This window comes from Gavia stellata, chromosome 26 (assembly GCF_030936135.1).
Source record: "Gavia stellata isolate bGavSte3 chromosome 26, bGavSte3.hap2, whole genome shotgun sequence".
NCBI classification, from domain to species: Eukaryota; Metazoa; Chordata; class Aves; order Gaviiformes; family Gaviidae; genus Gavia; species Gavia stellata.
Window position 1 is genome coordinate 1,719,978 of NC_082619.1, and position 15,982 is coordinate 1,735,959.

Genomic DNA, 15,982 nt, shown 5'->3' on the forward strand with positions numbered 1-15,982 from the left:
CTGGGATGTGTCAGGCTCGTGGTTCAGAGCAGTCTCTGCATCCAGTTTCCCCTCACGCTAGCACTTCACACAAAGCATGTCCCCATCAGGACATGCACACGCACCAGATGGGTCCTTGTCACCACTCTCAGGACATGCTCTAGGGCCATGTTCTCAGAGGCAGAAGATTGGAGGTGGCAGCTAATGGAAGCTGTCAGCCACCAAAGGGAGTCAGAGCATCACTGAGTCCCTACTGCACTGCCAGGATATTTTAATTCCAGACACATTATAACCCAGCCATGTCAGGAGAGAAAGGCGAGAAACAGAGAGAGAGAGGTGACCTGGCAAGGCTCCTGAAAGCAGCAGCGTTGCCTATGGAGTGGGATACCAAGAAGGGCAGGCCACTCTGGTGTGTGCTGGGTGTGAACTTAGAAATCTCACTGGCAAGTTACAAACCACAGCCACATTCATCTGCCTCCTCTTCAATGTCCCACCACACTGCCCGGGAGGAGAAATGCTCTCCTGGGCTATGTGTGCCAACAAGGTGCTGAGCTGCCTGACTGCACAGGCAGCGAGGATCTCCTCTCCCTTCCAGCCCCTTTGCTGCAGGAACTGCCAGAAGACCCCTCTCCCCTTCCCTAATGCACCAAAACAAAGTATCTCCTGTCCCTCCTCTTGCTGCAAGTCAGCTCTGCTCTTGCTCACGTAAGCCTCCATCCCAAAGATGGGGTTTTTTCCCCTCTAATGAAGCTATTTCAAACCCAGTGGCCACGGTGCACAGTTAAAAATACCCACAAGGCAATAGCTATATCACTAGGATGCTCAGCAGTCCAGCTTTTAGTTGTTATCCTAGAAAATCTGGGGAATAAAGCCACGCATAAGGTCTAAGAGAGTAAAAACTGTTACATGTGAACCACACACAACAGGAGAAAGAGCTCGGCTGGTCAGTTCATTAAAAGGCTGGTTTGGAGTTGCAGATTTGCAGCAAGCGGGGCCGTCTGTCTGGCTTACCTCTCCCTCGTCCCACAGGTGCTGCATGCACGCAGCAGCGTCCAGCCCTATGCACTGGGGGAGAGACTGACTCGCTTCCTGCCGCTCCTGCAACGGCACCGTCAGAGGCTGATGGAGACGAGGGAGGGACAGTCAGAAAGGTTCTCTCCGATGGCTGCGAATCTGCACAGATAAACTCCCTCCAGATGGGTGGAAAACGGAGCAAGCGCTATTCCCGCAGTCTCTCCCCTCACCTCAGGTGGACTGGCTGCTGCAGTTCAGCCTCCTGCGCACTCTCGGCTGCCAGCTTTGCCCTCTCCTCTCTTGCCTCTGGGATTGCCCGCTGGCCCAGCAGCCTGGAGAGCAAAGCCTTTCAGCTTGAAGGTGCAGCATCTCTATAGGCAGATCCTGCTTTTACTCCCAGTCACCTGCATCAAAATGGTCTTTACTTCTGCTTCTCCCATTCAGCTTCCCCTTCTCTCTCTATACAAGAAGTTGCATTTCATTCTGCTGTCGGATCCATTGTTTATTTCTCCTGTTCATCAGGCTCTGCAGGAGGGCTACAGAAGAAAGAGCGTAATTTGCCAGCGCTGCACGGAAAGCCGCTGCTCCCTCCCAGTCCTGTTCACATGCTCCTATGAAGTAACTCACAGAGCGGCCAGCGGACACGGTGCTGCGCTGCTGTAGGGCCTCTGATGTGCCAGTGCCCGCAGCAGAGTGAGGTGACCATGAGCTGCACCAGCAAGCCAGAGAAACATGGAGAGAAGCCTGCAGGACCTGAGCCTCTGCAGGCAGGATGAAGCTGATAATGCAGCTATGGAAAATAAAGAGTTGGAATTCATTTAGCAGCCAGGCAGAGATTTCATCACAGCAAAGGAAATAAAGAAGTTCTCAACTCAGCTCCACTGCAAGATCTGCTAATCCCTTACAGAGAGCGTGGCTGTGGTGCATGCTCCCTGCCTGGAGCTCTGGGAGGCTGTGCTAGGCGCAGCATTTTCCTGCAACAGTAGAAGCTGAACTGGCTAATGTGCAGAGGGGAGAGCCGCCTTCACTGAAACGGTGCCCAGGTCTCTCAATATTTCCATACAGTTCAGTACAGAAGCACTTAAAATGATGCCCTGAAAGTGTGCGCTTGTATTTTCATGCATTTATAGCTGATGACAAGCCAACTAACTAGAATGCCTAGAAGAGATCAGAGAAAGAAGAAACTGTGCAGCAGAGCTTCAGCCACCTCCCTTAAGCCCCCCACCCCAGCTTAGACTTACCCTCCAGCCCAGCCTGTGGTGAAAGGAGACATACTCAGCCAAGCTGGCACTGACAGTTGGGTGCCATGGCCTCAACAGGGGGAGAGAGAAGTTAAAATCACCAAGAAAGGTTGGTCTGAAGATTGATGAATGGTTGAAGAAATACAAAGAGCTAGTAAAGAATTTGTCAGGTCTGTTGGTCATTGGGCACAACCCCGACTCCAGGGAAAGAAAACTCATCACTCTTCACACATGGGCACGGGCTCTGCAGCAACAGAAAATCAGGCCAAGTACTCCAGGCCTCTCTATTAATCTCTGAGAGAAGAGGAAAGACTACCTGAGCTCCTCACGGTTCATTAAGATGCTACAACAGGAAACAAGCCAAAGTCCAGGGAACAGAGTCCATCCACCAGGCACTACGCAGAGGGGACGTTGGTGTGATTCAGGGAAGCAGCTGCTAAAGCCAGGAACTCGGAAAACGGCAACCTCAGAGTCTTCCCTCGAAACGGAGTCAGTGACTTTTATCCGTTGAAGTTTCCTGACTTGGAAGGAGTTGAAACTTTTTTGTTCAAATGGTTAGGTGGTGAGAAAAAAGCGCTTCTTCAGCCAAACGGTAACCAGTGGATCCAGTGTGAAAATAAAGCTGACTTTGCCTGAATTTGTGGAGATATTCTCAAGAAAAGATGAACAGACACCCCCCTGCAAGCCCAGACTAGAAAAATTAAATAAAGTTTGGAATTTCGGCAGGTTTTAGCTAAACTTGTAGGAAAAAGAGAAAGAAAAACACAGAAAAAAGACATAAACTATTTCCAGAGCATCTCTTGACTTTCCAGCTTTCCTGCAGAAGTAAGCTGTATGATACAATTGCACATTACATATTCCTCGAGGACTGACATTGTACCACATCCGCCCACTCTCCATTGTTCACGATGGGTTCTCCTAAAAAAAGGCGGTATTGCAAACATGCAGTAGGACAAAGCAGAAATCAGTATCTAAATACAGAACCATTTTGCCCTCTGTCTGCCACCGACTGCAATAAGGAGGAACTCTTTTCAAGAACAAAGCAGACTGAGAAAACTCCACAAACCGTGTAAAAGAGAGTCAGGAGAGGGAAGTCAGGAATTCCCATGAAAGAAAAATGACAGCTATAAAGGAGCTGAAAGCATGAATCTGGACCACAAATTCAAAAGGAATTCTGCAGTGACAGACACCTGATGAAAGAACCCACCAAGAACATGGGTTGTTTCCTGTGCATTTTTCCTGTCCCTTTTCCTGGGACAGCCTTTTCTAAAGCAGTAATACTAAAAGCATATGGGGCCAACCACAGCAGCTTTGCTGAAATGCTGTCTTACTGTAAACCACAGTGTAAACAGCAGTCAAGAATAGAGGGCAAAGCGCTGGAGAGGAAGCAGAAAGGAGAAGGCTATTCTCTTGTTATCCCAAGTATCACAGAATCACAGAATCATTAAGGTTGGAAAAGTAAGATCATCAAGTCCAACCACCAACCCAACCCCACCATGCCCACTAAACCATGTCCCGCAGTGCCACGTCCACACGTTCCCTGAACACCTCCAGCAATGGTGACTCCACCACCTCCCTGGGCAGCCTCTGCCAGTGCTTCACCACTCTCTCAGTAAAGAAATTTTTCCTAATATCCAGCCTGAACCTCCCCTGGCGCAACTTGAGGCCGTTTCCTCTTGTCCTGTCGCTGTCACTTGGGAGAAGAGACCAACACCCCCCTCACCACAACCCCCTTTCAGGTAGTTGTAGAGAGCGATGAGGTCTCCCCTCAGCCTCCTCTTCTCCAGACTGAACACCCCCAGCTCCCTCAGCCGCTCCTCATCAGACTTGTGCTCCAGACCCCTCACCAGCTCCGTCGCCCTTCTCTGGACACGCTCCAGCACCTCAATGTCCTTCTTGTAGTGAGGGGCCCAAAACTGAACATAGCATTTGAGGTGTGGCCTCACCAGCACCGAGTACAGGGGCACGATCCCCTCCCTGCTCCTACTGCCCACACCATTTCTGATACGGGCCAGGATGCCGTTGGCCTTCTTGGCCACCTGGGCACACTGCTGGCTTGTATTCAGCTGGCTGTCAACCAGCACCCTCAGGTCCTTTTCTGCCCAGCAGCTTTCCAGCTGCTCTTCCCCAAGCCTGTAGCATTGCATGGGGTGGTTGTGACCCAAGTACTTCAGCTCAATACGTTTACTTTCTTCTTTTTCTGTGAACAATTCTGGCACCCAAGTATTGGCACATATCAGAGCTCTCATTTCTCCTTCCGTGCCCTGGGAGATCAATGCCTAGGACAGAATTAAATTTAATTAGATGCATCCCACGTTAATCAAGTTCAGGCACTCAATTCAGCAGGGGTTAAGGACACCTTTTAAAGCCAACACTCACACGCACACACACGCACCCCCTTTCATAGCCTATGAACAGAGGAGCACCTTTTCATGGGAAATGCAGCTGTCGCCGATTCACAGTGGACACGAAACTGCATTTGTGTGTTAGCTGTCTCAAGGAAATAATCTACAGTGGGGCAGAGAAACAAACTTTAACAATACTTCTCTTGGTGACACTTCGGAAGAGCCCGTCAGTGGAATCACGTGCTGGCAGGTGTTCTTCCTCCACATCGAAGCTTGGAAAGGCACCACAGTAGCCCACTGCCACTGTTCAGAGATGTACCAGCTTGAAGCATGCAGCATGACTGCTTCGCTAACATCGCTGTGCAGACAGTTGCATTTCCTGCTTGTCTGCCGCCCAGAGCCTCAGCCAGATGCGTAACATGCTGTGGGCACGCCACAATGGGACTGCACACGCTGCGTTAAGCTCACGTGCAAATGCGGCCCTGGGCATCCATGTCTGTGCACAGGACCTAGCAGAGCATCTGAAGAAGGGCAGACTGTACGCATGAGCTTTTTTTGTAATTTTTATTTGAACACAGTATTCTGACAGAATGCAAAGTCAAAATCCTCAGTTAGTATCAGTATTTACACCAGTGAGAATGGGAATAAAGGTGGAATCGATGTTTCACTTGGTAAAAAGATTTTTTGTTTTTTTGTTTTTTTAACAAGATAGAAGGCCCCCAAAAGTAGGGAATGCTGGGTAAGGATGTCAATGGAGGGTCTGAGAACAACTATCAAAACAGCCTAGTGTGAAAATCTGGGGTTTGAAGGCTCCATAGAAAAGTGTGAAAATAAAACTCCACTCTAAAAGCTGAACAACTGGATGCACTATTATCTTATCATCTTTACGTATGGTGCAGCATGAAATGCAATCACTCCACAACTAGAAGCTGATCAGTCTGCATTGCCATATAGATATATATGTATGGCATGGATACATATATAAACATATACAGCATAAACGGCATCAGGTTGGTCCCTCTTCAAAGGTTTAAATAAAAGCAATGAAGCCTAAGCTATCTTGGAAATAGGGTACTTCTAAATTAAAACAAATTATTCTCTGTTGAGGGCGAGTATAAAACCACTCTCCAGAATTAATCTACAAATATTGGGAGATGTCACGAGGGCATTACAAAGGAATGGGATGGACACTCCCAGTGTTCAGGCAATCACAGGGTTCACTTCTGCCTTGGAATGGTGCTTACTCCATCGATCTCGACACAAACCCACTGCAGTCAGCAGGGTACTTTCTAAAGATGCAGCTGGGTGTTGGATCGGGCTTTGAGCTGGTTACCTTTTATGACAGAAATGCCAATCCAGGTGCTAGTTACCACAGTTTTCACCAACAGGTGCCGACCAGGGGCACTGGACATGTTTCTGGTCATCAGCATCGTACAGCATTGGTTTCCTCTCAGCTGCTCCGCTCACAGTGGGTTATAACTTAGGAGGTGCAACATACAGGTGACAAAAGCAGTCAAGAACTTTACAGAAACGAGGAGCAAATTGTTGTGGTCCTCCACAGGAATGGAGGTACACACTGCCTGCCCACTAGTCCTCTGCTGCCCCAGGGACTCTCCCCAGCCCCAGACAGACCATAGTAGCTTTTTGTGCTGCATTTTATGGATTGATTCCTTAGAAAAGAAATCCTAGGGACTGTGGGCCAAACTTCCCCATAGTTATACCGACGCTGCTGTGATGGGTCATGCAAGGGCCAAATTTGACACGAGGCTTTGAAGTGAGGACCCATCCTGCCCTGCTAGACTGCTCAGGATGGGTACTGCATGAGTGTCTACGCCTGCATATCCAGTCATCCTCCATTTGCATCCCAGGAGCTAAGGAAAAAATGCAAAAACCCCACGCTTAGCAAATGACAAGCCCGTTATTTTTCACAATTTGAAATTGTGTGATGCCACTGTCAAAGACTGCGTACTTAGAAGAATACAGCGATAAAAGGGGCTCAATTTACCTGAGCCAAACTGCAGTCTACCCACCCCCCATCATCCTTCTGTTCATCACCTTAGCGCAACGGAATGGATGCCATAGTCAGCTCGGTTTGATTTTTCATTTAAAGGCTTCTGTTCCTTGTAAGAGTTGTTCTCTTTTTTTTTTTTCCTGAATTATTATTTTTTTCAAATCTGAACTATCGCTACACCTTCCACATCCAAACTATGTTGAAGCTTTTATTATTTCAATACTATGACAAAAAACACGTTTCACACTAAAATAGTCACGCACCCACAGTGCACAAGCTTGCAGATCTAAAGTAGAATAAAAAAGAAAACAAAAGAAAGGAGAAAAAAAAAAACAAAACAAAACCCCAACAGAAGGAACATCTCTATACAATGGGCTGGTCTTCCCCGATATACCTCTGCCTTCCTTCCGCTCAAGCCTCCTTTTTCACCCTGGAATCTTAGTGTTACTCCATGACTCCCAATGATAACCTCCCCCCTCCATAACGATCGTACACGTACTACATCAGCCCCCTTTTCCAACTGTTAAAGACACAATGCCAAGACAAGCGGAATCAGTGGGAGCCCTGGCATTGATTTCCAAGCACTTGCTCTTGATTTCGTGGTTTCGATTCTGCAGAGCATACACGGATGACTCAATACACGTAATGTGATAGAATAGAATAGTTCAGTTGGAAGGGACCTACAACCATCATCTAGTCCAACTGCTAATGGAGCCGGCTTTGCGGGAGGGGTCTTGCATGCTGCCAAGCACCCTTGTGCAAAAAGTCTCTGCTTTTACATCAGATTTCTAGGGTCAAAGAAAATGGTATTTACTGACATACTCAGGAGGAATTGATATAGTCAAACATCTGAGTCCAGACCAGCCCTAACTGTACAATCTCCCTTCTGCTTCTCAAAGCTCCGGGAGGGTTCCATGAAGGAAAGGGGAGAATGTCCTAAAAAAGCAGAGATGATATTTCTCTTATGCAGTCAGGCCCAGGTCCGGCAAGGGACTTAAACTCTTACTAAATTTAAGTATAGAAGGACTCTCACCAGCAACTCTCTCATTCCAAGTTAAGGGTGTGTTTATGTGGATTGCTGGATAAAGACCTTGTTGGTGACAAGTGGTTTGAATAACCCCCACCCGCCCAAAAAAACCCAAACCAAAACCCAGCATTACTTTTCTTCTTACTCCAGTAAGAAATAATAATAATAATAATAATAATAATAACAATAATTAAGAAAAGATAAAGGGGAAACAACTACTGTAAACATCCATGTTTTAAAATGTCTCCCTTTGCAAAGCAAGCATGCTGCTAACCTAGTATCTCTAGACTGTATTTACTTTAAAAAAAAAAAAAAGGCAGCTATTTTACACATACATTTAAACACAACAGAAGTTAAAAAAAATATTTGTCAATTGTAAACACTGGAAAGAACAAAAGTTGGCAAAAATTAACATAAAATTTAAAGAAATGTAGAGTCTGAATACTGCAAATCGAAATATATCCCCCGAAGCTGCAATTTTGGCATTCTTCCTAAAAAAAGATAATAATAAAACCCAAATAAATGTCTAACGTGGAGAACAGAATTCAGTCACAAAGAGCTCAAGACACTTTGCATACTGAACAAATACAAGGTGAACAGAAATTATAACTTATTTATGAGGCTTTACATATTTCAAACTCGACTGAAAAGTATAAAAATAAATTGTGGACTTTGTTCATTAAGTACCAGCTGTACCAAGTAGTACAGTGGTTATATCTGCTATACTAACGAAGGAAAGAACAGGGTCTTTTTTTTGTCTTTTTTTTTTTTTTTAGGGGGGTCTAGGACTAGTTGATTTTGAGCTTCCCAACCGTGTTGCAAATGGTATTTGCAATTTTGCTTATTTGAATATACACAGGGTCAGCTAAGCCCTGATTTGGTTACAAGTTTAACCCTGTTTTTAAAAGGTATTACTTTTTAAAAGCAAGTGCACAACAAATTGAACTTTTCTAGAAATCTTTAAAAAAAAAAGAAACGAAATGAAAAGAAAAAGAGAGATTCCCCCCCTCCCCCCATTTATGCATTTTCTGGTTTTGTTTTTTAAAAAAAGGCAACAGACACTAGAGGAATGAGATGTGGTTTGTGTTTTAAATGCTTGGGTGAAGTTGTTCTGTCATTTGTTTTCATCTGTCGCTGATCATGCTTTGCTCTCGTTTTCATTTGTTTGTGTGGCTTCATTGGGGACCGTCTTCACTTCTGCTGGAGGTGTCTTAGTTTCCGTTGCTTGCACTTCAGATTTGTCGTCTACTGGGATTTTCCTGAAGAAGAATCACCAAAATGGCACAGTTTAGAGACCGAGAAATACAGACTGTCCATTGCTGAATTAGTGGTAAGGAAAGAATCTGTTTCTGGAAACAAGCAAGTATATTGCCTTGCTAGAGCAAAACGAGCATTTCCAGATGCAGAAATAAGTAAAACCAAACCCACCCCCTGGCCCAGCTTCATTTAGCTCTAGTGAAATCTATTTTGATTTTCCTCCTGCCCTGAGTTAACATACTAGTAGGATGAGGTCTCAGGCGGCAGCAGAGGCACAAGGCATGTGGTGGTGTGAAAAAAGGAGCAAAAGGGAAAACTCACACAGCTGCAAAGGAATTTCATTTTTACCATCACTCATTTATGTCACCCAAATGTCCTATTAAAACAGACTGCCATTTTAGCAGAAAGTCTTTTTCCCTACAGGAAGTAAGTCCCAAAATTTCCCAGTATGCTGCAGGAAGGGAAACACAGAAGTAGTGAATTTTGTCAAACACGTTTTCACAAGCGTAAGAGAGGTCAACATCTTCACAGGCTAAAGCTCCGGTTCATCAGCCTGTCTTTTGGCACTTTACTGAAGAATCAGAGAAGCCTGTTTGTCCAAGGCTCTCTTCATAGACGTGAAAAGAGCCACACACGGCATATCTGATGGCCTCCCTGAAGAAGTGCCCGTTCCAGCCCCTTAGCCACAAAGTTAGTCTGAGATGACTGCAATCTTAATTCACCCTGACGAGCAGGTGAGATGAATCTAAGCCTATGGCTGCAATACTGATTTGCCCCAAGGGAAGCAGATGAGCAGCGCAGGTAGAAGAAGGTGGCTGGATTGGCAGAAAAAAACCACAGCTCTGCATTCCACCATACCAAGAATGCAGTCACATAACACAGACCAAGCTGCATTAATTCAGTTGAAATGTTTCCTTACTCTGGGCAAACCATTTCCTACCTCCTTTCAGCTCGGTACCAGATCACAATTCTCTAATCTGTTTGTCCCTCTGTAGCACCCAGCATGACGGGGCAGTGGCTTTAGGTGCAGTGAACTGAAGTGAACATGGATTTCTCTGCTTGGGAGCAGCTCAGCTGCACCCATCAAGGCTGCCTGGTTCCCTCCAAGCCTAGGGCATCTGCTGTGTCACCCAGGCTTTCCAGGAAGGGCCAGATGCTCTGTAGCTGTGCGGGGCAGAAGGCAGTGCTGTGGAACAGTCACACGGCAGGAATGTCTCCCGACTTAGGGGAGGACAGGAGCACAGCAGGGAGGTAGGGAGACCAGAGCCGTAAGATGTAAAGGCACCTGAATAATACAGTAAAACAGCATGGGTTTTCACTCAGATCTGGAAAAGAGCCTGGTTCTTGGTCCTGCAGTGTCTGACTGACTGCTCTTCTGTGAGTGCTAATACACATTGCAATCACAGTATCAGAGCCAACGATCAAGGCCAATGCTTTATTTTGGATTAAATACAAAGCTTCCAGAATGTGTAATTTTCCTGGAGATGTAAGGATGGAAGTAGTTCTAACCAAAGCTGTGACTTAGGGTACGTCTCCAGTGTGGTTGCTACAGCATAGCCTGGATTTATCTAAGTGAGCTGTAAACCTAGCTCTAGAACAGCTAGTTAGGTTCTTGGCAGCAATCTAGCTGACAGTGCAGAGCCCGTTGTCCTCAATACACTTCCCTTTGCAAAAGCTAAAGATGCAGTGTGAACTCAGTCTTTTGGTTTTGGGAGCTGCTCCCACAACAAATCTGAGCTGTCTTTTCAGGATTCTTTCTCGTGATAAGGCACAGACCCTGCTCAGGCAGGAAAGCCAAGACACTCCTATTTCATCCTGCCTCTAACAACACACGGTGTCCAAAGAGGAAGCCAGAAGGAACAGGGACCTTAGGTACTTGTCCCCTCGAGGATGGCTTATCCATTGTCAGTCGGCATTTTCCAGGCTTCTGTGCTCATGGCTCTGTCAGCAACTGCCATCCAACCCGACACAGTAAGAGTGTTCTTGTCCAACATCTGCACAATAGCTGGGAAGCCTCCCCCCAGTTACCCAGGTGAGGACTTGATGCTGTTTTCACTCTCCAGTTACAGTGTCTCCTGCCAAACACAAGGTGCAGACTCGTCTCAGCTGAGGAAAGTGGATCCTGTCCAGATGGCATAAGGCTCCAAAGGATCCCTAGGCTTTGTCCTGCCTAGGAGCATGCTGATGCTCTCTGAGGAAATCGGCTGGGTAAAGAGGAGACCCAGTACAGTGGATGGAGACTCATCTCTAATATACCGAGACCACACACTGCCAAGTTATCCTGACCCAACTGTGCTGTGACAGCTCCCCCTCTCTCAGACAGGATCACATTGCCTTATCCTTTTGCCAGTTTAGGGACAAATCCAGAGGTACCATGCTTTTACAGTTTCACAGGGCCCTAGTTTCTGCCCTGCCTTACACTGAAACAAGTTCTGAAGGGCTCCTCTGATCTGTTAGGAAATGGAATTTGGGTGGCTGTGCTCACTGAACTGCAGGAACTCAGCGCCTCTGAGGACAGCACGTCCTTTGCATCAAACTGAACTGTTTCTGATATCTTTCATAAAAGAAGAACCTACAATAGACAAAGCTGCATTAAAGTCTACAAAATAACACACTTATGATAAATTCCTGGGTTTGTCTTTTCTCTGCTTCCCTGGCACAGCCTATTCCTGCTTTCCTCCTGGACCTTTAAAGCCAAGCCCTGTTTAGTTGGTTCACAGGTGAGTTAGTTTGCTAAGGAAACAAGGAGATTAGTTAAGAAAACACCCAACAAGAACACAGCACAAGCACCAGTGCACAAGCGACACAGCACACAACCAACAGAAGATTAAAGGCAGCCATACTCGGTCTTTGCAGGTGCAGCAGGTACAGAGCTGTCTGCAGTGGAAGAAGCAAGCTCACGAGCTTGCCCACTAGTCACACTGGCAGGAGTAGTAGTGCCAAGAGCTGCAAAAACATCCTTTGCAAGATCAATGTCTGGTGTCTTGAAGGTCCCTTCGTCCATTTTAAAGTCCTCATTCTGTGAGGGGTTTGTGGTGCTGCCTGAAGCAGCCTCGCTCTTCAGATTGCTTGGGTTCTTGGTTGTCTCTGTTGGGCTCTTCACTGTACTGGGCTGCACAGCTTCCTTTTCAGGGCTCTTGGTGCTTGAGACCTCCTGCTTGGGCTCTGATGGAGCTGGAGGGCTAGTGAGGTTTGCAGGGCTTGGGGCAGCTGGCTTGTTACCAGCTGCCACTTTGGAGGTCTCGGCCACGTTAGCAACAGCGCTGGGGCTGAGCACTGCACCTTGGTTGGACAGGACACTTGAAGACAAATTATTAGTAGCTGGAGTAGAGCTTGGGGTATCGCTGAGATCGACAAGGGGGGCCACTTTGGGGGTGGAGGAGGGTGGTGGTGAAGAGACTGAGGTGGCTGCCCCTTTGGCTGGAGTAGCCTGGCCAGGCAACATGGAGTTTGAGTCAGGAATGGCCGTGGCTGGCAGGGCAATACTGGAGGTCAGCGTGGTGGTCTCGCTGGTGGGGCTGTTCTGAGCAGTGGCAAAGGTTTCAGTGATAGTGTCAGAGTTAGTGGTGCCCGTAGTTACAGAAGGCAGCATGTCCTCAACAGTAGCTGCGGTATCGGCGGGGTGCCTGTGAAGAGGACAGGAGTAGAAGAGAAATAGAGACAACGAAGCCTGTAAATGACAGCAGGAGAAAGGGGAGCAGAGCGTAAGAGTGAGAAGGCAGGTGGGTGGCGCAGCAGCAGCATGGCATATGGTTACAACACACACACAAAACATGGAGAGGTAGTCAGAAGAGCAGAAACTTTTCAGAGGTCAAATGTGGAAAGGGTAGCGAGGGCTGGCTGGGATGACTGAAGAATGACTAGGAAGAGAAAAAAGAGCAAAAAGGACACGTCCTTCAGGAATAGCTTGCTCACGCAGATTTTGGTTCAACTCTTAGCCAAACGTAACCCTGTCAACATGCAGAGACTCTTCTCTTATATCCTAACTTTCCTCTAAGGCTCTTCCACCTAACCTCACAAGGAAGCTTTCTACCAATTCCCCGAGCTTGCAGCCCTATACCATCTGTCACCACACAACAAGGTCCCAGTGTAGGACCCCTAAATCCAGTTCCTCATCTTGGCCCCGTCCTTTTGCCTGCAAGTCTAAGACCTTCATCAAACCGCACAGAATATAATTCTTTTTCTCACACACATGTATAATGCGCATACATATACACGTACATGCACATACATACATGCAGCTTTGAGGTGATGTTTTCTGCCCTTTTGAGCAGATTCCGGCTTGTTATCTTAGCTAGAATAAGCTTTGCTTTAGGACAATGTCTGACAGTGTAACTACGCTTTAGCAGCCATGATGTAGCACTGGTTCCCTTAACAAGTACACGGATGAGAGGCTGGAAAAACAAGTGGTTTAGTCCATGAGAAGTCAGTGTGCCTGAGAACACCATCTCAGGCTTATTAACAGAGAGAAAACCTTCACAGAGGAGGAGAATTGAGTTAAAACTCTGATAAGACTAGCCAAGAAAATCAGGACTATATAAATCCCAGCTATTCCTCAGTACTGTGCTTCCGCATTTCAGTGTTGCTTGCAGACATAGCCTCCTTCCTCCTCTCACCTCACAGAGACTTCCAGCAGAACCATTTTACCAGTGGGCCCCATTGCTAAGCTAATCAAAGGATGTGAGCAGTGTGTGGGTGGAAGAGCCTGACCACCTCACCACTGTGATGACTCTGCTGAAGGCAAGGAACCCAACTTGTGTCATCAATCCCAAACCTGACTTTAATATTAACAAGCATTTCAGCAGCTTCCTAAAGTGAATTCCTTCCATTACTACTCCAGAAGCTATGGCGAAGTACTCAAAGGACACTAGAGCTGCAGCAGTTTAGGAAAGAGCTTAATGTAGACAGTGGGCAATATTTAAACCTTGCCAATCCCAGCTAACATGGATTCACAGACTCAGGCCCCAAACAAGCGCTCGAATATAAACAAAGCTCATAGGTAGCTCTCAGCCCTCTCACAGAATAATCAGACCTGCCATGCCTCCCCCAACATCCAGAGCATAGCTACTCTGCTATCAGCAGAGAGGACTGCTTTCACCATGGGGCATTCAAGCAGTTATCCAGCATTGCTAGGGCAGAGCTCAAGCAGGAGTCGGTGCTAGCTGGGGGCTGCTTTTGCTCTGCATCCTTTGCAGTGAACCTGGACAAGTACCTGATCTACACACTGGATGGGACTGGCAGAGAACAGGCCTTTCAAGAAACATTGCTTACTCCCCTTCTGGTGCTGAAAAGTAAGTCACTGAATCTTGGGGAAGAGAGGAGACATGTCCTCACTGGTATGTCACAAATGGAGTGTGGAGATTTTACCTTTCTTCCTCTCTTCCTGCCCTAAGTCATGGGCATGAGAGATCGGGGATTAAGGCAACCGAGGGCAATGTATTGACCCTGTGTTAAGATTGACTAATGCCAACATACTCTGGCTCCGTCAGCGGGGTGGTCTCATTGGGCTCTGTGTGTTTTCCCCCATCGTGGTTGGGGGTCCGCTCCTCTTCAGTCCGCACCTCCACAATAGGCTCCTTGGACTCATCTTTCCTGTAACAAGGGAATTGCATGGAGATTGGTTCCCATTCACGCTAGGTATCCTCCTGCAAAGACATGCTGCAAATGTCGATAGCGAATGACAGAAACTGGCCTAAAGAGCAGATTACGTCTTTTTGTCACTCCCCCTTCCAGTTATTACCCTCAACACAGAAGACCACTGTGATGTCCAGCATTGAGCCAACTATTTAATGGCTTCTAACAGGAATAGGACAAAAACAGAGAAACAGCTAAAGAAACCCCTTCCTGGAAATATAAAGCAGAACCAGTGTGCCCCAGATCTTTTCAGTACCCTCCCATCAGAGATGAGGAAGCCAGAACTCCCTAAAACAGTTTCTTTTCTGGAGCTGCTGAGGGGATGCACTGATCAACAGAAGGAGCAATGTAAGTGGTGACAGTACTCACGAGAAGGCGGCTTTGCCCTCCTCCATGTCTTTGCCCTTGGCTCCTGGGCCGGATTTGCCGCACAAGTTGACAGCAATGCACATCAGCAGGCCACACTTGTTCAGGAAGTAGCAGGTGACATCCACAGCCACCAGGAGCAGCACAAAGATAACAATGAGAATGCCTACGATGGCAGCAGTCCCAAGGCCTGATGTAGGGCTAGTGCTGGCTTTAGAGACCGAGAAGAGAAGAAAAGAAGGCATTGTAGTTAAAAGGCGAGTTGGGGCCAGTTACGGCTCAAATTTGGCTACGCTTAGGTTGCAAGCATGGGAAACTTACAGAAAGTACACCCTCTCTCTAGCAGCCTTGTGTTATAACCGGTACTTGATCCTAAAGACATGCAGGACAATCTACCTGGAAAGACAGATTCACTTGGACCTAATGGGGCTTCTGCCATCTCTGGCGGGCTAAAGCCTGGAAAGCAGACTACAGAAACCTCTTCTACAGTAGCATATACCCAGCTGGAACTCTGAAGGGCTCCTATTTCCCTCCACCACTTCCTCAAGATGAAGGCTGTGTCTAGGGTCCAGAGTGACTTTGGCACTGCCAGCCTGGCACAAGGGCAAGCGTAAGTGAAGCCTAGACCCTGCAGCATGACTTGCCCTGGTGGGACACAGCATACCGGCCCATACCTGTGGGGCCTCAGCATGAATTAGCCCCTTACGTGGTGAAAATGAAAGGAGGAATTAAATCCCTCCCTGTTGTTCAGGTAAGACGCAGCCATCCGGAACTGGAAAGTGGTAAGCTTTTCGTGTCTTATCCAGATAGCTGAGCCCACCAGTGAATGCTAGAGTGTTTTGGCTTACAGACAACAATCCAAATAGCCTTCTGAGGAAGCAGATGGTAAAGATAAGCAGACTGTCACTCTGTTGACATTGTCCTGGTCACAGCAGCTGCCCACTCCACCACACCCAATCTCCGCCAAGTTTCCCCAGCTATAGAATAGAAAAAAATACCTTGCCTTTTCCAGTAGCCAAAAGGACAGCAGGTGAGAGGTGGTGATGGAGACCTAGAAAATGCATGGGGTTGCCCGTATGGTACTAACTTCAGGGGAAGTGCCTTTAAC

General features: G+C 47.1%; 1 protein-coding gene across 1 annotated transcript in view; it reads right to left on the reverse strand.

Moving 5' to 3' along the window:
- Positions 1–8,629: 8,629 nt before the first annotated feature.
- NCAM1 (neural cell adhesion molecule 1) overlaps positions 8,630–15,982 on the reverse strand; it is a 147,160-nt gene continuing 139,807 nt past the window's right edge. The window contains exons 17-20 of the mRNA XM_059829712.1: positions 14,878–15,085; positions 14,350–14,466; positions 11,718–12,500; positions 8,630–8,876 (exon numbers count right to left, since the gene is read on the reverse strand). Of these exons, the coding sequence (XP_059685695.1) occupies positions 8,756–8,876; positions 11,718–12,500; positions 14,350–14,466; positions 14,878–15,085 (1,229 nt within the window). The 3' untranslated portion in view covers positions 8,630–8,755. The remainder of the gene's footprint in view (positions 8,877–11,717; positions 12,501–14,349; positions 14,467–14,877; positions 15,086–15,982) is intronic.